The sequence below is a fragment of the Pterocles gutturalis genome, unplaced genomic scaffold (assembly GCF_000699245.1).
Source record: "Pterocles gutturalis isolate BGI_N339 unplaced genomic scaffold, ASM69924v1 scaffold17185, whole genome shotgun sequence".
Classification (NCBI taxonomy): Eukaryota; Metazoa; Chordata; class Aves; order Pterocliformes; family Pteroclidae; genus Pterocles; species Pterocles gutturalis.
Window position 1 is genome coordinate 22,196 of NW_010138589.1, and position 25,710 is coordinate 47,905.

Consider the following 25,710-nt stretch of genomic DNA (forward strand, 5'->3'; position numbering starts at 1 on the left):
GTTGTGGATGCCCTGTCACTGGAGGTGTTCAAGGCCAGGTTGGATGAAGCTTTGAGCAACCTGGTCTAGTAGGAGGTGTCCCTGCCCATGGCAAGGGGGTTGGAACTAGATGATCCTTAAGGTCCCTTCCAACCAAACCACTCTATGAGTCAATGCCCAGTGAGTCTGGGAGAGGGAGTACACTGTGGGTAGGAGTGTCTTCATCCCTCTGTGCCACAGAGCTTGCTGCATAGCAGCATGCAGGGGTGAAGAACTGGAAAAGTGGAAAAGGAGACTATGAGAAAAGAAACAGCTAGGGGATCTGAAGTTATTTCAGACCAAAGACTCGCACATGCAGGAGGCTTTAGCAATGGCTCTGGGACATATTCTACTTTTCCTGAAGGCTCTTCTTCATGCTCACTTGGTCTGCATGAGTTGACCGCACCTGTGAGTGTACCGAGGAAGTTACACTTAGGCATCTTCCTCTAGAGTATTCATAAGGGATACATTACTTCTCAGAGGAGCACAATAGATGGATGTGTTGCCAAAAGGGTGGGAAAAGTAAAGAAAATGTATCTAAATGGAAATAAAAGTATCGAAAATTAAAACTGAGCAAAGGATATCTGTATGGACAGCAGCCCCTGGCTGTCACAGTGAGTGCTTGGCACACATCAGGGTGGATGTCTGAGGAGACTGAGAATTAGAATAATTCTTACTCTCTGCTAAATGCAGCTTCTCAGTAGAAATTAAAGCTGCCTTATTTTTACAATACCTTGAGGGGCCAAATTCTATCTGAGTATTATTACAGTGTTGGGATGACTCAACCACAGAAGTTCCCTTTATCTGTTTTTTTTCCAGCCATGCTTCCAAATCTCACCAGAGGTGAAGCTGCGGTGCCTGAGCATGTGCTGGCTTCATTGTGCAGGGTGGGGATTTGTCCCAGTGCCTCAGAGAGATGCTCACAGATGGGTAAGATGGCCCTTTGTCTGAAAGAGGAGGCCTGGCTGAGGTGTACTAACAAAGTAATAAAAGCCTCAAAACAGGCAAGATGATGGCAAGAAAAGGTTCAAAGAAGCATGACAATCTGTGGCTTCTGAACAACAGGGAGCTCCCACTGCAGTGCGCAGAAAACAATACCATATTGGCCATGGCGCTTTGCTGCCAGAAAAAAAAACACGGGAGAAATCTCTCAAATGTGCTCTGACTTCTGCACTTGTTTAGTGAGCCAAGTCACAAGTCCCTTCCTCACTTCTTACTTATATCATGCCCTAAAGCATTACAGAAGAGTGAAAAAAAGAGTTAAGCCCTTAGAAGAGAGGGCAGAATGATACTAAACAGGATTTCATTTGGGGGGCAAGCAATCACTCTCCTTCTGCTCTGTGGATAGTGAATGCACTTAACAGGTGAGCAGCAGAAAGCACATATGACCGGGTCCTTCCTTAAAAAGACAAGATCTGTATGACATACCCCTGATCCACATTCCTGTCCCAAACTCTTTCTACTCTTATGCCTTCCTTGCCTCCACAGAAACACAAAGACAACTGAAACAAATGTTGTCGGAAAGACCTCTGAAGTCTGGTTTCAGCACTAAATCTCTTCTCGATGGCTCAGAGTGGCACTGTATTGCCAATAGATTATAGGGCTGCAGCTATTTTCTATGCAGAACGCACAAAGGAACCCCCACCAGCCCTAGCAGTGCTCTCAATCAAATAAAAACCCTTTAGCTTCCTGTTGCAGAGCTCTGTCTAGGATTCATGTATATTTTATCAAAGTTACATGCAGTTCTGATACTTCTTTCTAAAGTGCTTTCGTATGAATCCCAAGATGTACTGACAGGCTGCAGTAGCCCCTTTCAAAAAATCAAGGTTAGAGTAGAGAAAAAATGAAATGGCTTGACTCCATAGCACGTAATAAGAGCAAATTCTGCTCGACAGGCTTCTATTGATATAAATAAGCAGGAGAAACACAAACATACATCTGTATGAAATAATTGTAGCCTGGGAGCAACAGGAACAAAGAGGAGCTCCACAGTTTCACCTCTCATAAATGAAGGTCCTGCAATGATCTAAAGCTATTTTTTTGCCAGAAGTGCTTTTACAAGTCAACACACAAGTCAACACAGGAGAGCTATACCCTCAGTGGTAACCAATTACTGTGAAGATAGTTAATAACAACCTGGAATAAGGAAAAATAAAAAAGCCTGTATTGGCCAATTGTGATTTTTGCTTTTTTATTTTATGTCTTAAGATAAGCTGAGGAAAAAAATATTGCAATGGTCTTCTCAGAAGAAAGGAGTACATATTTTTTAAGCCATATTTCACAACGCCTTTGTCTTTCAGGCCTTTGCAAATTTTAGTTCAAGAAGGATGGACAGAAAGCATGTTCTAGCTATAGTATAATAAGGCATTTAGGTTGAAGTCAGCAAAAGCCAGCACAGTGGAGGGGTGATTTAAAAAAAAAAAAAAAGAAAAAAATAATTTATTTTGTATGTAATAAAGCTTTAGTACTTACAGCTGTCCTCTTCTTCAGTAATACATTTCACAACATAACAGGCATAGATGAAGCCCGCCAGCTGAAACAAAATGTAATAGTGTTAGATGTAAAGCAAATACAATAGAAAAACAAAGAGTTGGTTTTAGAAAAGCAGCAGGAGAAAAAGAAATAACAAAATTCGCTACACTCTGTTTGATGAGATAACGATAATTATTCACAACAGTTTGGTAATTTTAACTGGAAACAGGGAAATTTTGTATCTTTCTTGAAAAACACACACTTCAATAAAACTTCCAAAAATTGATCAAAAATTTTCCATTACCAAGTTGGCTTTTTTTTAGTTATTGAAAACCAGAAAACTAAATGTGTGGTTGGATGGATGGACTTTTAGCCATTGAAAATATAAATATTTCTGTCAAAATCAGATTTGCTATGCAACAAAACCTGACGCTCTAGCAGAACTTTGTTTTTTAGCAGAATCTTACCAGCTAAACCGTGGACAAATTCTGTGCACTTGTAAACTGGCATTATAGTCGTATTTTATAACTCAAAATTAGGGCTATGGATTAGTGGGACTTGTTCCCAGATCTGCAATAGTCCCCAAGCCTCAAGACATATCCGGCCCTTTGGACAGGTCTGGATGTGTTTGCATCAGCTGGCAAAGTCTTATCTTGTTCCCTTAATTCTTCTCCTCAGAGGATGCCCAGAAGTGAATTGTAAACAGAAGCAACAGGATTAAAAGAAAACAAAAATCTGGAGTGGTTCTTGAGTACCATGGCAGATTGCTTATTTTTGCTTATTTTACACTATCACCTGAAAAAATAAAAAGGGAATAAATGGCCAACATCACACAGGCCTTAGGCCAAGTATCACGCGAGTCCTCTGCTAGTCCCTCCACCAAGTTCTGTCATTGCTGAGAAGTTAAACCAGAAGCAACAGAACAAATAACTGGAGGAGCAGCACGTGTCATGTGTTGCATGCTTTACACGGCTTCTCCTACATGTAGGTCTGGAGAGTTTTCTCTACTGATTGCCAGCACACTGTTTTTCATCCTTTAGCTCATCACTGAAGTTCGCATGGTAGGACGTCAAAAGCATTTAGGTTGTTTGATCTCTTTGTAGTGAAAAGTGTTCTGTCGAAATGTGTTATTCTGTACAGGTCACCTCACAGAGATCTTTTTATGAACTGCAAACCCAATGGTAGACTGTGAGAATTATTTCTTTATAGGGATAACAAAAATGCCTAAAGGCTTCAGCCAGGACCGAGCTCTCCATGTGCGTGGTGCAAAACCTGTAATCTCTGTCTGAGGGAGATGATGATCTTAATTTCAGAAAAAGTAATCAGTAGGTAAGACAGTAAAAAGGGTGAAATCAGAGAGAAGACCATGTATTGTTATGAATGCTGATTAGTGCAAAAGGATTTTTTTTTTTCATTAATCCAAGGCACACCTACAATCACTGCAATATTGTGGGTTCTTAGAGCCCTTAATATTACCCATATACACAAAATGCAAACAAATCCATTCTCTTTCGTAGTGTCTTCATACCTGAGGCAGTGACCATGCCTAACTTACTCAAGCCTTTACAGAGATATTCCTGGTATTTCTGTTGTAGAAAGCTCTCCATACTTATGAATGCTAGCTTATAACACCTATATGGGTGAGAGATGGCTAAAGCAAAGGAAAAAAAAAAAAGCCAGACTGAAACTCTTCTGAAGAGATCAAGACTTGATTTGGAGATCACACTACAGCCAGCCATGTTGTCTGCTAACTGCTTAAGTTCCTGTTAGAAGCCCGGAAGCTGCATTAAAACAGAACTAAATCATTAATTTTGTCATTTATTATAGATCTGCCTTATAGTGCTGCTGGTAACATTTTACACCTGGGAAGGATGAAATGTTCACCACTGGACACAAAGAATGCACCATACCAAGAAAAGTGGCATTCATCTAATGTCAGCATTTAATCTTTGTTTTATTGGATCACTCCTTCCTTTGGTTTCTTGGCTTCAATACAGAGGGCTAATTTGCTCCACTGACTTATGCCCTACGTAACCTCATTGACTTCAATGACATTACATGAGGTTTAATTCAGCAGCGAATTAGGCCCTGAAAGGTTGTTCATAAATGATTCCATTCTTGGACGTGAACCTTGGCTTAATAGTTTCTCTGTTCTCTTTTCACAGACCATCAGATCCAAGATAGCTGAATAGTTGCATCTCTAGAAGGCTGCAATGGTAAAGCTTTTCTTATAATACAGTTCAATAGTTTACTATCTGCTAAAACACCACAAGTTCACATGTTATTAACTAAACTTCTCTCCCAAAGCACAGCAAACAAACTATGACAAATGGTGCTTACAACTGATCTTTTAATTGTAAAGTTGCATCCCTTAAATGCCTAGGGAACTCCTTTGATATATAAGTAAATCCTACAGTATTTCATCAGATGAGCTTGCTGATTAAAAGACTGTCTTAAAGCTAGAAATTGTTCTGTTCTAAATATAAATGGAAGTTTGTTTCCCATGAGATAATCAGAGTCCATAAAATAAACTTATCCTTCTCCCACTTTTATCCAACTCTTTGCTTGGTACACACAATAATTTTGTTTTAATTTGAACATCACATTTTTCATTTTTTATGCTTTTTCTTTTCTTTCTCTCTCTCTCTCTTTTTTTTTTTTTTTTTTTAACCAAGCAATTTATCAGTTCTGATCCAGTAATAGCCATTCTAGATTTATCTTCTAATTGCATCACTAGCAGAGGGTGCACACTCAGAGCTGAGGTTCAGAACTAAAAGTGGCAGTTTTTATTTTGAGGAAGCTCAATGTCCTGAGCCCAAGGTGACTACAGACACTTCTGAGATGGAGACTAGGAACATGCTTCCTCCCTGGTGGACTAGGACTTCTTGCAGGAAGGGCAAAGGTTGTCTATACATGTGGCAGAGATTTCTTGAGGACCAGTGAGCTAAAAGTGTTAATTAAGTCCCACATGGATGAAGGGCTCTCACAAAATGTGCTACCTTTGTTATAGTGCAAGGTGCATTTCTTTGACCTTGTTTCTCTAAGAAAGACACACTGCAACTTACCTGTATACAGCACAAAATAAATAAACTAAATTTCAAACAAAAAAATTCACTGAACACACTCCTCCCCCTGGGTAAGAAGACGAGAGAAAAAAAAATCAAACCAAAATAACAGAGGTTAGTCACATCACTTAATATATTCCTGGGAAGCCCTCAAACACGCCAGTGCTGAGTGCAGTATGAGAACTGCACAGAACAGAGTCTTCCTGATTAATTATCTCAGAAATATTTTTGTCTTATGTGAGAAGGAAGGGAATGAGTCCTCAGAGATAAAGAAGAGAAGGAGCCTCACTGTGTCAGAAAATCAGTTTAAAACTAGGAAAGGTATCTTGAAAATGCTTGTTGTTTTGCATCCCTTTTTTTTTTTTTTTTTTTAATTAACCAAACTTTCTTTTATAAACCATATAGTGACAAAAAGAAATAGGTGCAATGAACAGAAGATCAATTCTGGATCCCAGACCCATCCAGATTATGTGTCTACATCTGTCCCATTCACATTTTAATGCTGTAGTATGGGCCTCCAGAGGAGAAGGAACCATTAACAACACTCCTGCTCATTTTACATATAGTCATTACTGCATGCATGTTTTTATGAACCTCATTTTCTGCAGCTTGAAAAAATCTGCTCTTTACAACTTTCCCTGATATGTCCACATGAGAGTATAAATGAACACTGAGTTTTCTAAAAGTGACACATTGCCCATCCCAGCACCAGCTCCCTGGGTGTTACTTTGATGGCATCTGATGACCATTTTCATATACAATGATCTCAAACACTTTTTAAATTTTTTAATTTTTTTTTTCATCTCTAAACACCCTGATAAAACCACCATTCCTTCTGCCAAGGTAAAAAGAAAGGCCAGAAAAAGCCTAAAATAAATCAGCAATATAACAATACTACTGAAGGTTTGGCAATGAGATTAATTACAGAATTAAGTGAATACATTTTATTGCCTTACTATAAGGCAAACAAAAAAGTAGACTTCTCTACCCAAGTCAGAAGTGTCTTTTTACACTGCTAGAGACTCTTAGAAGATCCTGAGTTTTCTGTGAATGTACTTCCAGACTTGCTCAAAGTGTCAAGTGCTGTGATCAAACTTAATAGGAACTGGTATTGATCAAAATCCTATCTTGCTAATTTTTCCTCCCTTCTTTTATGGAAATGAATGTTTTCATACACTGCAAATAGCAAATAACACCAGATTTGGGAAAAAGGCTATTATATGAAAACCCATAATTCCTGGTCAAGGCCTCCACCTTTCCCTCTTTTAAAGCAATATTGTCCTGGGTTCAGCTGAGACAGAGTTAACTTTCTTCATAGTAGCTGCTAACAGGTTGTGTTTTGGATTTGTGCTAAGAAGAAAGCTGATAACAGTGATGTTTATAGTTGCTTCCAGGACATTCAAGGTCTCTTCAGCTTCTCTGCTGTGCCCATGCCTGCAGGTGCAGGGGAAGCTGTGAGGGAGCACAGCCCAATTGCTAGCCTGCGATTCAATCATAGGTTCAGGATTAAGACCCAAAGTGGCCAATAGTCTATTCCATAACACACACGTCATGCCCAGTATATAGGTGAGGGCCCCCTGGAAGCTCATCCCTTTTTGTTCTGGATCCTTTTTGCTCTGGGTCAGCTCTCTTTTTCCAGGTCAGCTCTCTCAGGGTGGTCCCTCTTGCTGGGTTGCCTCCTTCCCTCGGTCAGCTCTTGGTCTGGGACGCTTGGGCTCTTATCTTTGTTCTGGGAGTGCGGTTTCAGGACTCTTCCTGCTCCAGAATCACTACCTGGTAACAGGCTGAGCCTTGGTCATCGGGTGGTGAGCAGTATCACTGTGTATCACTCATTTGTATATTTGAAGATGCTATTATTTTCAATATTATTGTAGTTTAGTTATTAAATTGTTCTTATCTCAACCCACGAGTCTTTCTTCCCTTCCAACGACAGGCTTTTGAACAAATTGAATGGGACATAGTCCAGGCAGTAGCCCTGGGACCCGTCCGGAGAGGACCAGATGTTAAAGATGTGCTCTACACCACAGCCAGGGAGAACGGTCCTGCCTGGAGCCGCTGTCAGGACACACCAGGGGAGACCGGAGGGCGCCCCCTAGGGTTTTGGAGTCGGAGATACAGAGGATCTGAAGCTCACTGCACTCCAGCTGAAAAATAGATATTGGCAGCATATGAAGGCATTTGAGATGCTTCAGAAGTGATTGGTACTGAATCACAGCACCTCCTGGCACCCTGTCTGCCTGTGCTGGGTTGGTTGTTCAAAGGGAAGGTTCCCTCATCATGCAACGTGGAGTAAGTGGATTGCACTGGTCACACAATGAGTTCAGACAGGAAGCCCCAGTTGCCCAGGAATTTTGGAAGTGACCACAAATTGGCCTGAAGGTAAAGATTTCAGAATGTTACCGGAGGAAGCAGAGGTGTTGCATGTGGAAGAGGCCCCAACATACAGTGAACTGACAGATAACAAGAAGCAATATGCCCTGTTCACCGATGGGTCCTGTCGTCTTGTAGGAAAACATCGAAAGTAGAAAGCTGCCATGTGGAGTCCCACATGGTGAGTTGCAGAAGCTGTGAAGGAGAAGGTGAATTGAGTCAGTTTGCAGAGGTAAAAGCCATCCAGCTGGCTTTAGATATTGCTGAATGAGAAAACAGGCCAGTGCTCTATCTCTATACTGACTCGTGGATGGTGGCAAATGCTTTGTGGGGGTGGTTAAAGCCATGGAAGCAGAGGAACTTGCAGTGGAGAGAACCCATCTGGGCTACCCCACTGTGGCAAGATATTGCTGCCCAAGTAGAGAAACTGGTTGTAAAGGTACGTCATGTAGATGCCCACATACCCAAGAGCTGGGCTACTGAAGAACATCAAAACAACCCGCAGGTGGATTGGGCTGCTAAGATTGAAGTGTCTCAAGCAGATCTAGACTGGCAACATACGGGTGAAAATTTCTTAGCTCAGTGGGCCCATGATGCCTCAGGTCGTCAAGGAAGAGATACAACATACAGATAGACTCGTGATCGAGGGGTACATTAACCATGGACACTATTGCACAGATTACCCATAAATGTGAAACTGGTTCTGCAATCAAGCAAGCCAAAAGGTTAAAAGCTCTTTGGTATGGAGGATGCTGGTTAAAATAGAAATATGGGGAGGCCTGGCAGACTGATTACATGACATTTCCACAAACCCACCATGGTAAGCGCTATGTACTCACAATGGTGGAAGCAACCACCAGACGGCTGGAAACATATTCCGCGCCCCGTGCCACTACCCAGGATACTATTCTGGGCCTTGAAAAGCAAGTCTTGTGGTGGCATGGCAACCCAGACAGAATTGGATCAGACAATGGGACTAATTTCTGAAACAGTCTCATAGGCAATCTCATAGGCACTTGGGCTAAAGAACATGGCATTTAGTGGGTGTACCACATCCCTTACCACGCACCAGCTTCTGGGAAGATCGAATGATACAATGGACTGCTAAAGACTACACTGAAAGCAATGTGGGGTGGAACTTTCAAAAACTGGGATATGCATTTAGCAAAAGCCACCTGGTTAGTCAACACTAGAGAATCTGCCAATCGGGCTGGCCCTGCCCAGTCAGAACTTTTACGTACTGTAGATGGGGATAAAGTCCCTGTGGTGCATACCAAGAATATGCCAGGGAAGACAGTCTGGGTTATTCCTGCCTCAGGTAAAGGTAAACCCATTCATGGGATTGCTTTTGCTCAAGGACCTGGGTATACTTGGTGGGTAATGCAGAAGGACGGTGAGGTTCGATGTGTACCTCAAGGGGATTTGATGTTGGCTGAAAGTGGCCGATAAATTCAGTTGTATAATGTTTATTCCTGCATAACACTGCCATTGCATATTATCATTGTTATGACTGTTATACTAATTATTCTATTAAGAATCATCCAGGTTCGACGGAAGCAGAACTGATGTCTGGCAACTTCCCTGAGACTGACATCCTCAACCTGCAGACTGGACTGTGCCAGGTACACTAGATGTGTAAGTTCCAGATGCAGTATGCCACAGAGACTATACGCCAACCACGTGCTGCATCCAACATCACACACTCTACCAACTGAATGAACTCTACATCATTTTCTCCTGCCTTGAAAGACTGCCACAACAGATGGAGCCCAAAGTCATGGCCCAAATGAACTCAATAACATTTTTGGAGGGGTGGTCTCTAGATTAAGGGAAAATAGTGAGATCTGAGCATAACAAGAATGGTATGGAATAAGGGGTGGAGAAACATCATGGTTATCAGCTTTCTTCTTAGAACAAATCCAAAACACAGCCTCTTGCTAGCTACTATGAAGAAAGTTACCTCTGTTGCACCTGAACCCAGGACAAATATCTATGTAGATAACTATTAGGAGTTCTCTTTATTAAGCCAGACACTTGAAACAAAAGAATGACAGCAAGGAAGCAACAAAAACTAGAAGTGGTAAGATCTGAATGGGATAAGGTGATGAGGAGAAGGCTCAAGATGAAGATGAATGAGTTAGAAGTTATGGAAATTGTACATGGTCTTGGCTTTACTGAAGGAGCGTGTTTTATCCTATAACTAGACTTTGTAAGGAGAAATGGACTTTAGACTTTAAAAAGAATTGTATTTTCTTATGGAAAGATGTTACAGTATCTTCTGAAACAGCTGAAGCTTGTGTATTTCCTTTTTATTATTAAGTTTTTGCAGGATTTGGCAAAGACTGTGGTTTTAAGACAGCAAAAAATGGGCTAGTTCAAGCAATAATAGTGCAGAATTACATGGAGGTTAATTTTGGTGCTGGGAACTTTATATTGCAAAGCAATGATGTTACATGTCCACTGATGTGCAATTTAATCATATTTCTTAAGCTTACAGGGGGCTGCATATATAAAGCCTTTGTAATGCTGTGCATTTAAGGAACAATGTTTCTTTAAAATGGATTTTTGGAGGCTGGATATATATTATGTATTTATATTATGAGCAACTGAAGAACTGGAGAATTACTACCTAGAAAGCTTCCAGTGTATTGATTCTCAGAAAAATCATGCTCACTGTTTAGTGGAAAAAGAGAGACACAGACCTTTCTCTCAATATCTGTAGAATTAAGTCAGTGTCATGGGGGTTCTAAAGCTGCCTCCTGCAAAAACCCTTTCAAGCATGATTTCACTGCCTGCAGCAGTGCTGCACTGGTGAGTGAACATCATTGCTAGAGTTTAATATAAAATTCAAGCTATATTCCATGGAAACTACTCTGTTGAGGTATGCTTTTTTTTGTGCTTACATTTAATATTATGAGAACTCTGTCATTCCTCCAAGTTTAACTACCTTTCACCATAAAAGGAGCATTGGAAAACTATTGATATCAGACCAGTGTTGTGGTTTAAAACCCAGCTAGCATCAAACACCATGCAGCCACTTGCTCCCCCTTCCACCTCTTCCCTTATCCCCTCCAGGGGATGGAGGAGAGAATTAGAGCGGTAAAGGGAAAAGAGACTCATGGGGTGAGATAAGAACAATTTAACAACTAAAATACTATAAAATTGAAAATAATAATGACAATAACAATAATGACACTAAAACCAGTAATATATACAAATACACAAATACACAAATATCCAAATATACAAATGAGTGATAGTGAAACTGCTCACCACCTGATGACCAAGGCTCAGCCCATTCCTGGCTGACGATCCCGGAACAGGGAGAGTCCTGAAAACACAATCCCAGAAAAGATAAAAGCCCGAGTGTCCAAGAGACTGAGAGCCGACTGAGAGAGATGATCCCAAGAGAGAGACAGACAACTTCTAGACTGTCATCTATTTACTGGGCATGACGTGCATGATATGGAATATACCATTGGCCAATTTGGGTCTCAATCTCAAACCTAAGGTTGAATCCTAGGCCAGTAATTGGGTCTGTGCTCCCTCCCAGCTTCTCCTGCACCTACAGACACTGGCACAGCAGAGATGCTGAAAAGTCCTTGACTGTCCTGGCAGCAGACACAAACATCAGTACGTTATCAGCTGCCTTCTCAGCACAAATCAGAAACATAGCCTCACACTAGCAACTATGAAGAAAGTTAACTCTGTCCCAGCTGAACCCAGGACAGCCAGACTCCTGATGGGGAATGCAGACTGGGTGGCCTTGTGGTCATTGTTCTACAGAATTAGCTATCTATGTGCTGTCTAGAGAGAACAGTTCATTAGTGTGTCCAAGTAACTTTATTCTGTGCAATAAAATAATTTTTAAAAATAAAATATCCTGTGCAATAAAATAATTATTTTTAAAAGCCAATGTTAAATTACCACATCCACAATAACATCCAGTGGACAATCACGAAATTTAAAATCAAACCAAAAGGAAAGCATAATTTCTTAGTCTATGTAGTTGTCAAATTCTTTTTCTTTCTTTTCTTAAGCTGAGAACTGCCCCAGAGGTTTTTGATTTTTTTTTTCTTTCAGCAGACATAGTAAAAACATGAATCATAAATACAGATAAATCTAAACACATTGGAAAATGGAAGTGTGATAAAAATTGCATTTATTTCAACTAGTGCATCATAATCTTTTTTATCTCAACTGTCTAGAATGTGCTTAGCATGAAGTCTTTATTTCTCAGTGGACTATTCAATTCTCTGGAGATGTCCTTTTGTATAAGCATTTGAAGATCACCATGAAGACCTGCTAGAATGCTTTTGTTTGAAATGCTGCTGGGCGCTTGAGAGTGGTTCTGTCTTGTTCAGGGCAGCTGTTCCCTTAGCGTCATCCCTGGCAAGCTTTTACACCTGATGAATTGAAGAGACCACAGGGGCACTGAAAATCACAGCACTGTGGCTTGTCAGATAAGAGCTGTGCAAACCTTTAACAATGGTAGAAAGCAATAGATACTTACCTGTTTTGAAGCTGTATTACAGAAACTCAGCTTGACCCAAATTTCCTGAAAGTTTAGCAAGACTTTTCTACAAATCTGACCTAAAACTTTCTACAAATCTTCCCTCTTCCTAGGTATTTCAGTGTGATTTACGCTTTTGATAACCACATGATATGTGGCACTTTTCCATGATTTCATCTCACAGCTAAAGAGTAGGATGTCCTTTTTCCTGCTTCAGACATCAAAGACAACCCAAAATACAGGGTATGAGATGGAACTAGGGATCTCTTACTGCCGACCTCTGTGTTAACTGAACCGTGGAGCATCTTGTAGATTCAGGCTCAGTGCTGAACTTTATGTTCCTGCTCCCGCAGGTGAAATGCCCCAGCTGGGACTCAGCTGGATTTCCTCAGGAAGCTGCAGCAGGCATGTCTCAAGGGGCAGGGGGAGGCCACAGAAGGCTGACTTGTATTGATCCCCAGATCACAGCTTAGAGCAATGATAGACTGGGGAGCCAGGGGAAATTCTCCACCAGCTGCATTCAGCAGGTACTGGGTGCAGCTCAAGTGCACATTACTCAGTGCAGGCTGAAGACATTAGTGCTGAAAAAAAAAACCTGCTAAAAACTAGATAACTTTTTATTTTCTCTCTTCAGCTTTTGTAGAATTGCCTCTGCTTTACATTTTCTCCCTTGATTAGGGTTAAAGGATGTATTTGGTTACATCTTTTTGTTAATTCCATGCAAACTGTGGCTATGAGATGTCCTGAAAATTGAAAACTCTCTTGCTCTGATTCCTCTGATGGCACAGCTCTGAAACCCAACATGCCACTGTTAGAACAGAGCCCTGGTTTTACAGGGGTCAACAGTGTGCAGTGACTGGTGTTCACAGTAAAGGGATTTAGCCATTAAAGCCGTGTGGACTGGGAAAAATCATCCCATTTATTTTTAAAGCAAGGCCAGCTGCCTCTATCCGCTTGGCAACAGCAAAACAAGGAACGAAGTTGAAACAAAAAAAAGAAAGTCAAAGGCTTTAAAACACATATCACCCTGGTCATTCTGTTAATAATAGGAATGGGTTATTAAAGCAAAAATATACATGTGTTTGTATATGGTCTTCACTCTGAAGGTTTTATAGCAAGAAAACTTTTATAGAAAAAAACTTTGGACCCTTTTCCCCTCTTGCCTTCTGGGAATGCTTTGGAATAGTTTAATCATCTGGCTTTGGTATCTGACTGCCTTTGGCAGCAGTAGATTTTCTTATCATCGTGTCTAACTGTGTGTCACCTTTTCCAGACAGCCATAGGATTAGGATAAGAAAAATTGGTTCTTTATGCTGCAAATCTAACAAAGCCACAGACAATTCTCAGCCCACCAGATTAATGCCTAGCATTTTAAATTGAACTGCATTAGATGAAACAGTTTATTATAAATGCTACTCACTCTTTTGAGGGGCAGTAGGAAAAAAATATGCATATTTATGCAGATTTTATAGGGGGAAATATTTTGATGGTATGAGAGAACTCTGAATTCCTGATAAACAAACACATATGAGTGCTTCTCTTCAGTGAAAAACCCATCCCTCCATGTTGAGGCACCCATATGGCAAGTGAACCTCAATGATGTGTGAACACTGGGCCCTTGGATCTGAGAAAGAGAAGTTTTCAGAGGAGAGTGAGTAGAGGATAAGAAAGGGAATAATTTGTTGTGTCTGCCAGTTTCTCAGGATTGTAGTGAACCATCAACACTTTGTAGAGTAAAAGTTCAGAAAGGAAGCACAGGTAATTTGTTCTTCTCCATCATTAAACATTAGATTAAGTTATAACAGTGCTGCTACATAAATGGCAAAAGCCGAAACATTTCATCAGATGTGAGAGAGAGACTTTCCAGTAACAACTGACTCTTTCAAATTATTTTCCTTGTGATGAAGTGCTGTTTATTTGAAGGCTCTGATGGCCCTCATAGGGTCAGGAAGCTTCATGGTCCATGGCAGCTTTGGCACTCCACTGGCTCCATGGTGGTGGTTATGGTGTAACAGCCTGATAATGCTCTGATCAAAGTGCTCCTATGATGGCTCGTGATGGGGCTGTTGACAAGACAGATTGGTGTATGGTATGCAAAGTGAACAGCTCAGCTGAAGCAACTCTTCAGCAACTGGAACAGTTAAGTTCATTGCTTTAACTGAAGAAACCTGAATAAAGCTTTAAGAAACCTGAATAAAGCATTCCTACGAAAAGCTCTAGTGGGTGTGATCTAGATGAACAGGGCCTGAAGTGACAAAACCTGAACATTGATTGATTGATTATCAAAATACAGTAATAGTAATTCACAAGCCTAGTGGGAATTGTGGACTAACAGCAGAGGAACAGACAGACCTCTTTGACAGTGCCATCAGCAACCAAGCTGCCAGGAAGGTAAGTCACGAGGAGGCTTTTCCTGTGCTCTCTGGCTGTCTGTGCCTATGCACAAGACAGGAAGGTGGGGTATCTGACAGCAGAACCTCTGTCTCTGGCAATGCATGTAAGGAAGAGGAGGAAGAATGAACCTGTCTTAACCAAATAGCTCCCTCAAGCCTCATGCTCTGGAGTAAGGAAAGAAAGCTATCTCAGTTAAAATAGAAAGCGGTCTGCATGGGGTGCTCCACATCATTGCATCTCCTTAGCATCTAGCAAATGCATGGCTTAGCACAAACATTTTGCTCTAGATGCACAATATAACAGCATCAAATGTCAGGGGGGTTTCAAGGTCAATAAAACCTCTTCCTGTGGCATCTAGTGTTTAAAGTAACTGAACTCAGCTCATGTTTCAATGCTATTTTTCCTCTCAGCATTAGCCTGCTGCAGGCTTTTTGCACCATTGTAATCTGTAATAAAAGATATGCTTCAGCGCTACCTTTTCCATTCAGCAAAATCAGCTAAGCAGGCTTCAAAAAAGCAAATGCCAAAGTGCTCTGTGAAACCTTTCCTGCAAAAGGAGAACCACTGGAGAGTTTAAAGGAATATCACACCACGCAGCCTAGGCTGGTATGAAGAGAGATTACCCTCTAGAGCCTCCAAGTGGAAGGACAGATTGAATTCCATGGTGAAAGGTACCTTTCCTCCTACAGCCCTTCTGCTGAAGGGCAGGGGTCATTCCCTTGCCTATTCAGCATGAAAAATAGTGATCTCCTCGGCCGAAATGGAAATAGCTTGATGGCAAAGGTCCCAGACACTGCCTGGGGTGGCAGAAGATGTATGAATAAATTCTGCACTATGTGTGACCAAAAAAACTTGATCCTTTTAGCTGAAGATTCCAGTAACATCATATCACATGAGGCATCTGGGGGGAATGATGAATTATAAAGAGAGAACATTCTCGGAAAGGCTGTGTCCTCAGAGTCTGTGCCTCATTGCAGAGAGCTAAGTGGATGAGTTATATCTGACAGTTTATGAACCTTGCTAATATAATGCAGTACCTGGGAGTGTGCCAGCCATGGTGATCAAGGAAGTCTAAATTAGACCTCTGCCATCAACAGACATCAGATGTCCACTTAAAACCAAATGTTTCATCTGAACCAGGCACATGTCTCATTATCCTTTAAAGCAGCGATCGTCAGCTTGAAACTCCGAAGCTCTGCATGGCTCTCAGTAGCCAGCACACACCTCTTCCCTAGGTCTCAGTAAGAGGCTATTTAACATGCTGATGGAGAAGGTGCTCTGGTAGGAAGAACACAAGTGACAGCAGTACTTTGACATGTTAGCCTTCATGAAAAATGTGAGGTTTGTGGGATTTTTAACTCACATGTGGTGAAGGCTATAGCTATAGCTCTGTCACTTCTTCACAAGTGCCTCAGGGCAACCCATCCAGTGGCAGACTGGGATGTCTTGGCCCCTGCAAGAGAGGTGAGGGGAAGCTTCTGCACCAGCAGAGAAGGACAATCTCCATCCAGCCTCCACACTGGCAGTGGACTTCATGAAGTGAGAGAAAAGGCCATAGCCGTTTTCCTTTTACTCTGGCAGCAGCACACATAGTAGCCACTATGCTGCTACAACAGCTGTGTTCCTTCTCTGTCCCTGAAAATGCTCTTCTTGCCCCCAAAAGCTCCCACTTCTGTGATGCAGAGTCACAGTTCTCCCTAACATGAGCTTCAAAACAGTGTGATCAATTTTTTTTAATATAAAATCTGTAAAGTGGAGATAATAGTGCCTGTTTCACCAGGGCACTGTAAGGTTCCAGTCATCATTATGAGTTTTGGTTTGAGATTTTGGATGGAAAGTATGAAAAGTGCTACAGCTATGTATTCTATTCTACATTGTTATTAATCCATTATACTAGAGTACTCTGTAAAGAATAACAGAAATATATTAATGCTTTATTTTAAATATTGTTTATATTTAATTCTTATATTCCAACTGTTTACAGTGTCTTTTTTTTTTTTTTTTTTTTTTTGTAATTCCCAGACTCAGCTCTGACAGAGAGTCTTTGGTAGACAGAGATTTGGTGTTATCGACTTGAACAGATGCACCAAGTCTGAAAAATTAAAGACAATGTTATATCCTACTGAGGGTGAGAGAAGAAATGGTTCTTGGATGTTTGGTTGTCCCACATCACAAGCTCGGTGCCAAAATTGAAAAGTATGACCTTATTTCATCTGGTTCTATTGCCTTGGCAGAATAAAGGGAAGGAAGGATAATTTAATTGGTGAGACATGAGAGAATGCAATATGACACTGTGCAATGAGGTCCAAATTGCACAGCGATCTTTGAAGACAGCCGAGCTACACAGCTGCATTACAACACTAAACATAGTGCAAAGTCAAAACACATCATATTTAATGAGATATTTTTTCCCTAGTTTCTTATATATCCACTGTAAGTGATCAAAGTTCTATTGATATCTTTAAAAGTTAATGAAAGAGGTATAAGAGCTTTAGGGAAAATATACATAGTGATTGAGTTAGACCTCTCAGAAGAAGGAACAAAAAATTGTTGCAGGTCAGGTCTAATCATGTTTCCAGTTCAAGAGCTTTCATCTGGAATGTTGTCTATGATTTAGCCTGTTTTCAAATATCCAGATACATGATGCTAGTCAGCAGCAAACAAAGTCATACCTACTAGGAAGCATCAGGAGAATGTTCCAAAAGAAGATCAGAATCATTCATTATGGTATAATGCACTGGAGAACTGTTTGGAGAAAAATGAAACAGTACTTGAAGGCATGAAGTGTGTTGTCAGAGAGTAAGGAAGAGTTTCCAACAAAGATGGAAAAAGGGACCAGGTGCTTGGGTGCACACAGGCATTCTGACCTGCCCTTCAGTTTTCACTGGTGCCCTGATAGCAGAGTATATAATCTAATGTGAATAAGAGAATACTGGGAATCAGGAGGTATATCCATACTGCCTGTTACATTCCCTTCAACCATGGACACCTTAAACCATCTGCTGACACACAAGAGACACTACAGTTTGGCCTCATCTCTAGATATGTAATTTGGTAGAGCATGAAGACATTCTGCTTCATCAAAACTCATGGGTTAGGAGGTTAAGTTAGTTATTTGGAATGATTCTGCAATTGTCAGGTCAATAGCTAGGGAACTACAACATTGTTGAGCTAGGATATTTATCTCTGAAACCATCCTGCTTTGCAGAATAGACAAAACTAGGTGCTTTCAGCAACCAGTTACTCTCAGCATTGTCATCTTTCCTTCTGCTATTGGGTATGTCATGCCTGGAGCACCATGGATCGTGCCTTTTTGCATAATATGTGAAGTTAACAAATAAATAGTAAAAATAACCCAACCCAAACATTACCTTAATCACCTGAAATATAACATATTCAACAAATATCATTCCTAATTACCTTGTCATTGACAGGTAAATATGGAAATAGCTGTCTTTTAGGAGGAGTGAAGACAGAATCTGACAAAGAGTTGATGAGGCTTCATGGAAAAATCTTACTTTGAGCTGGTGAACAGGCCTTACCAGCTACTTTGGACTTCTGCCTTCCACAGTGACAAGGCGCCAGAGATGATAATTGAAGCAAAAATATGTATGTCCTGCTGTTATGAATCACCATGAAAAGTGATTACTCCTATAGGTCTTGCATTTGCAGGAAACTAGCAATCCATTTTACCAAACTCTGCTCTGTGATTTTGTCATAGATCAACCCATTCAGCTAACAGCAAATACCATGCATCTGCTTGTTCAACCTACCCCTCCCGGGGAACAGGGGAGAGAATTCAAGGGGTAAAGGGATAAGAGACTTGTGGGGTGAGACAAGAACAATTTAATAATTAAACTACTATAAAATTGAAAATAATAATGAGACTAATAATAGTAAAGATAATAGTAATATATACAAAAATACAAATGACTGATACACAGTGAAACTGCTCACGACCTCATGACCAAGGCTCAGCCCATTCCCAGCTAACAATCCCAGAGCAGGGAGAGTCCTGAAAACCCAATCCTGGAATGGAGATAAGAGCCTGAGAGACTGAGAGCTGATGGAAAGAGAGAGAATGAGAGTGAGAGCTGTCCAAGAGACAGTGCTTCCGGATAGCTCTTCATAATATACTGGGCATGACGTCTATGATATGGAATAAACCATTGGCCAATTTGGGTCTCAATCTTAAACCTAAGATCGAATCCTGGGCTATTAATTGGGGCTGTGCTCCCTCCCAGCTTCTCCTCCACTTGCAGACATTGGCACAGCAGAGAAGCTGAAAAGTCCTTGACTGTCCTGGCAGTGACTATAAACATCAGTATGTTATCAGCCTTCTTTTCAGCACAAATCCAAAACTTATCCCTTTTCTAGCTGCTATGAAGAAAGTTAACTCTCTCTCAGCCAAAATCAGGACAGATTTAGACAGAAAGTTTAGCAAGTTCTTCCAGACTTATAACTACATAAGAGAAAAAAGTTGCACAGAGTAGACACATATTTTATATAAAGTAAACCTGGCACAGAAGCCTCATTTTTAAATTGACCAAAGGACTTATGAGCTCATTGATGACCTTTTGGTGGAGAAGTGTATGAATGAGTTTTGATAATGGGATTTAAAAGCTTTTGACAAAATTTTCTCCTTCATAAACATCATATCCGTTTAGGCATCTATTTTATTCTATTTGATAGCAGTGAATGCAAAGTGATAGATTTTGTCCACAGAGACAAACTCAAGAAAAAGTCAATCTAAGTCATAACATTTCTTCATAATCCTAGCTAATCAGGTGATTATATCCTAGAACCCTTCACTATGGAGGAAAACAATTGTCTTTCAATAATTCTGTGATTCTGTGAATTCCATTCCTACTATGCTTTATTACTTTGTTAAATGCAACATACATCACTGAGAAGGTTATTGTAATTCTGGAGATATGCATTAATACATTGTTTGATCTAAGATTTAAATTAAACCACCTTATCTTTGTGAAGGTTCTTTTTACAGATGAGCTACACTTTCATGAACTGAGATTTATTTGTTTTTTTTTACTGATGCTTAGTGCAGTAAAACACTAACATCTTTTGAATGCTCAAGAAGATACCTGGTTCTTGGAAAATGTATAACACAGTATTAGCAGAAATAAAATATTGATCTGCAGTAACACAAGTCTGCAGCATGAACATGGAAATGTACAAGGTATAAAACATTAGGTATGCAAGTCCAGTGGAAGTCCAGATATTGCAGAATAAATTTAGAGTTATAGAAAATGGAGGAAAAGAAAACAGAGACTGAAAACCCCCCCAACCTTTTATGCCAAGACAAACGAAAGAGCATCCAATATATTTTGTGAACAGGGACTGGAGTAGCAGCAAGCCTAATTAGAGATAAGAGGTACAATTTGCAAGATTTGACACATGAATGTGCTATCCAAATAAAATAGATCCTTTGCTTGGATGTTTACAGACCAGAGCTGCCACAGGTCCAATAAGTAGGTCTCTGTTTCCCAAAGAACAGAAGCAGATCAGATACATTCACAATCCTAAAGAAATAGATTAAAATTAAAGTTGAAAACCAGACTTGAACCCAAAATCCATCAGAGCAGAAACATCCCATTTTCAAAAGTGCTACAGGTTGTGTCTAAATGTCCAGTTTGGTTAAACTGCTGTAATCTGGTGGTCTTGGTCCCTTCCCTTGAATGACTGGGGACCAGTCTGGGACAAGCATGGCTCCTGCTTAGCACATGCGCCTGGATTTTTTTTTTCTGTGGAAACTACAGCATCAGGAAGGAGGAGATAAGTGTGTGCTTAAGTCTGAGCTCATTCTGGGCATATGAGACTGAAAATCTTTCTTTCACAGCTTTCACAGCTTTTTGTTCACATTTTCAGATGCCTGCTGTCCCTCTGCCACCAAAAGCACAATTCAAAGACAAGGTGTTAGAATTTCTGCTTAATATGTGCTTGATTAGCAGGTACTTGCTTCTGAATTTCACTCTGATCTTCAGCATGTGGCAATCTGGCCATGAAGGAAGACTTTAAACAACTGGTCAGCAAACAGATGTGAAACCCTACTGATGTTCAGAGATATGTCAATTGCACGATTTGTTACGACATCTGTTTTATCTGGAGGATGGCATCTAGCACAAAAGCCTGCTTTGGAGTCCTTTTTTTCCTCATTCTGATCATTCAGTCAAGCCAGCTCACGCAACTTGAACACAGAATCTGGATAATGAGCCCTCATCTATCTGATTTGAACATGACAGAGTCATCCTAACACTCTTCTGTGCTCTTTCGGAGACATCTTTCCAAATTCCTTTTAGCCTTCTTTTTAGGTTATTGCATTTTACACCAAATATGAAGGTCCTGATGTCAATATTTTTTTTTTTTTTCATTCTTATATTGATTTGCTTGATCTTGAGGTATTATTGAGCCCACAAAGTAGGGCAGTTGTCTTCATTGTCCTTGCTGCTGCCTCAGTCGGGCACAGTTTTTCACTGCCAGGGAGGTTCTTCCCTGGTAACAATATTTTTTTCAGTCAGTTTAGGGTCATCATTTGCATCTTTCACATGCACCTTTTGCATGTTTTCATTGTCTTCACACTGACATTGTTTTTGACAAAAGTTATCATGGGGAGGTTCTATATTCTAATATAGTATCTTTCGTCTTCCATAGGTCAGCTACTCTGTTTCCTGATATCAAGCAGCAAAAATCGTGGTCGTATAGTTTCTGTTAACTGTCTGTCTAATTCTTGTGCTACTTCCATCAGCTCCATTTCCCCCCCCAGTCAATCAGTATATCATACGTGGAAAGATGTAATCTAGGCACAAGTATACTGTCATGCTGAATCAGCAGAAGTATTTACAGCTAACCTTAACGTAACATGCTGTTTGAATGTAATGACTGTGGTATGCATACTAACTTTGAAATATTTTCCAGTTACACCATTTTTGTGGTGAATTATACACTTTTCCAAAACCACAAAGGTAATATCAAGGCAAGCCCTGTGCTTAGTGAGGGATTAATGGAATACCAACGTACTGATCTTTCTTTTAAGAGCCAAATATTTTTGCTTGTTGCTTCATTCTTTGTGACACAAGGGAATGGCTGTGATAGAAATGTCAGACCCCAGTTTTGTCCTCAAGTTGCACTTGCTCAGCATTGTTCTGGCAGCTTCTTAAATTTTCACCTCCATAATCATGAATATAATTGACAGCAATTATGATTATCTTCCTTTTTTCCCCATGAATGTGAAAAAAATGCTGTCTAGCTTTCCTGTGTAATTACTGGCAAGAGACAGACACCTATAGAGCGAACAAATCTTCCTATCTATTTCAGGCATCTAAATTACCTAAATTAAGTTGGGATGAATCTCTCCAGGAGTGTCTGGTTTGTTATGGCTGTGAAAGAAGTTCCATTCCTGTCTAGCTTCAGGTAGATACTAACTTTTAGATGACTGAAGCCTGGTGATTTGAGATTAATCCTACTCTAGCAGAAAAAAAGTAGGAGATTCAGAGCTTCTCTATGCCTACAACAGTCTTAAAAATCAACTGAATTTAGAATATGCAAAGACTAGAGGACTGACACTCCTTCAGAACAATCTGGACCTCTTGTTATTTCAAGTACAAGCAAATGAAATGTTTGAACACAGAGAGGCAGGAAAGCCTGGCTCACAGATGGGGTGCCCATGAAGTAGTGACTCCAGACCTGGAGTTCATAGTGCATAATTAGCTCAGTGTGGATTCCCAGTTTAACACAGCAGTTAAACAGGTAGTGTGCTTTGTGCTTATTTAAATGGGAACTCTGAGTCTAAATGGGAATGTTGCGTTTTGTCTGTATTCAACAGTGGTGCCACTTATACTAATTTAAAAAATATTTTCTATGTCCACACACCAAAAGGATTTTGAAAAAGTGGAGAAGGTTCAGAGAAGAATCGTGAGAATGATAAAAGGACTAGGAATAGAAGTATCTCACAAAGTAGGGAGGAGATTAAACAGATTACCTAAACAAAGGAGATTAAATTTCATCACAAATCATAAAAATAGGAAGCAAAATGTTGCTAATGACAGAATGCTGCGGTTTTTACAGATAAATGTATTGTAAGCATCTGGACTGAAAACTAGAAATGTAGACAAGGAAGAAAGTAGAAGGTAAATTTTAACAACAATTGTGGTGAGCTTTCCATCATGGGACATTTTAAGACCAAGATAAAACGTATTTTTATCTGTAGTTCAGGCAGGAATTAATTCAGGGAATCTCTATGCCCTGTGTTATGAAGGAGATCAAACTAGATAATTGCAGCATTTTCTTCTGGCTCCATGATTTCTGACTCTAATATGGTGCATGCAATATTGGTATGTACCAATTTAATACACAGTAGTATTTGTCAAAGAAATTAATTCCACAAATGGGGAAAAATTATCACTTTGCATTAGTGGAAGAATAGCAGAGAAACTTGTAGTGATAGTAAAGTATTTGCAATTAGTATCTAGCTCACTTAGATACAGTGGAGTACAATTACCTTCAATTGTATTATGATTTCTTTTACTATTTTCTTCTTGAGTAAATGAACTTCAATTTGCACATTCAATAATAAGTAACATGGTGCATATTACACCATTATTACTACATCTAATTCACTAGATATGTAATTTGCATTACTATTTATATAAGTGCTGAATTAAATACAAAGAATCCCAGGAGACAAGTAACCAGCTTACTCCAGACCTTGGTTTAATATTTAATATGGAAACATGTACAAAGAAGGCATGCCTCAAAAGCTTCAACTCTTATGTCAGGAATTGCATTGAAATCTCCAAAGAGAAAGAAAATAATATCTTAAAATATACCCCTGAAACAAAATGCAGAGGATTAAAAGAAGGTAAAGAAGACTTGGGAGTAGGGCTAAGAGAAGAGCGTGAGGGAACATGTCACCTTGACTCCTTCTTTCACTTCTTCCTTTTCTTTTAATTTTTCATTTTTTAAGGAGTATAATATTCCTGACATCTCTATTCTACAGAGGAATGTGGATTAGTATGAAATGTGCAGAGGGATGAAATTTCAAAATAAGCATTGTATCACTGGCAGTAGGTTGCCCGAGGCAAACACAGCTCCTCTCCGCCGGTCACCATATAACCACAGTGCCAGTCACTTGCTCTTATGTCACGATCAGGTGCAGAGACTGAAGGCTACAAGCACACCAGGGCAGCACACCGCTGGTGGAGCGCTCCCTCTTCAGTAAGTATCCTTCATAGAACGTATTAAGAGAAGCGAACTGTAGAGATGGCAGTGACAAGAAGCTGTACATGACATAAATCAAGTGTCTCATGGAATAGGGCCACACTAATGAGGCAGAGGCATGGCACTGCCTAAAGAACTGGAAATATTTTATCTTCATAAAATAGAGTACATTCTTGGGACCTGGGTAATTAACGATGCAGGGAAATATACTCTGGCTATGGCTATGTTGTTACACAGGAAAGGCCCAAGGGCCAGTCTCTGGCTTCAAGGCCAAATTGTGCAGACTGGGTGTTGTCCACACCGCTTTGGTGCAGCTCCAGCTAGAGCATGGGGGCTGTGCACAGGCTGTGTAGCGCTTTACTGAGACTCCTATGAGTCCTATGTGGTGGGACTTACAGATCTGAGGCAAGACCATCTTCTCTTTTTTCAGTTCAAAGTGTCTGAAGCAATGAGGGATGTGTCACAGCCCAACAGAGCGAGATTTTGCCTTCTAGTATACTGTTGCTGTAGCGTAAAATAGCTATGTCATATCATACCCATCCAAGTTTTTCTCATAGTGAAGGTAGAAAGGCAGAGGAGAGAGAGCAGAAAACATTCTTCTTTGATATTGATGTCTGCATTGAGATGTTCCCTTGATTTTGTCTTGTCTTTAACTCTGAAAACTAGTCCTGGACATAAAACTGGGGATTGTGTTGTGTCTCTTGGATGTAGGAGGGTATGAGAGGGTGCTTCAGAGTTCGAAACCCCTGGGGATAACACTGGGAAACTGGGTAAGCTTGAAGGAGCTAAAGATAGTGCTGTCTTAACCATCCTGCCTTTTGGTAGAGGTCTCTGAGACAAGCTACCGCCAGAAATGTGTGCATGTACTGTCATAGAAAGTGCTTGTGGGAGTATTCAGAAGAGAGGCAGGGTGTAAGCTGAAACATAAGTAACGTAATTTATCAGGAGTCTGGTGCCTGAACTCTCTCTCTGGTCCTCTCTTATTATGAACACAGCTGTACCCTTTGAGAACACTCACTTTTTAAGCCTTTCAACATCTGTGATGTTTGCAAACATACTTGAAACACATATTGTTACTGTGATAATAATTATGCATATCTCCACACTTACAGTATTATTATTATTCTGCATATCTCTGCACTTACAGTAGTATTCACTTTCCAGACACCCTTGCTGAGATAAATGGTCTCCCAAATATTAATACAAACTAATGCAAGCAATAGCTGTACAACTGGGACTAGCCAGACAGATGAAGCACCTAGCTTCCCTTCACATTTTTCCACTGACCACATTTGAGATCTTCCTTGCATCTGTGTGGGGATGTACCCCTTCTCTCAGCTAGAATTTAGGTCTCCATCATTTGCATTCACCTTACTCTGAGCTGTTCATTTATTCATACAGTACATAAAATATATGGTGCTCCTTATAAATGGTACCATTTCTTCCGCTTCTTTTTTCCGGGGATGCTAAAACTTCCTTTCAGACATCCCTTCCCTTCCCACCTACCCTGCCACCTTTCAATAGAGGATCTAAAAATGGTGAAAGTACTTGATAGATATCTGCTGTTTTAAAATATTTCTCTGCAAAGGACATACATGTGTGTGCGTGTGTGTGCGTGTGTGTGCAGATGTGTATGTGCACGTG

The 25,710-nt window shown here is 40.3% G+C and overlaps 1 protein-coding gene across 1 annotated transcript in view; it reads right to left on the reverse strand.

Annotated features, from left to right (window-relative positions):
- The window catches only part of LOC104468809 (sodium/potassium-transporting ATPase subunit beta-1-interacting protein 2), a 77,692-nt gene that overhangs the window by 15,858 nt on the left and 36,124 nt on the right, over positions 1–25,710 (reverse strand). Inside the window, exon 2 of the mRNA XM_010083054.1 lies at positions 2,491–2,551. Within this exon, the coding sequence (XP_010081356.1) occupies positions 2,491–2,551 (61 nt within the window). The remainder of the gene's footprint in view (positions 1–2,490; positions 2,552–25,710) is intronic.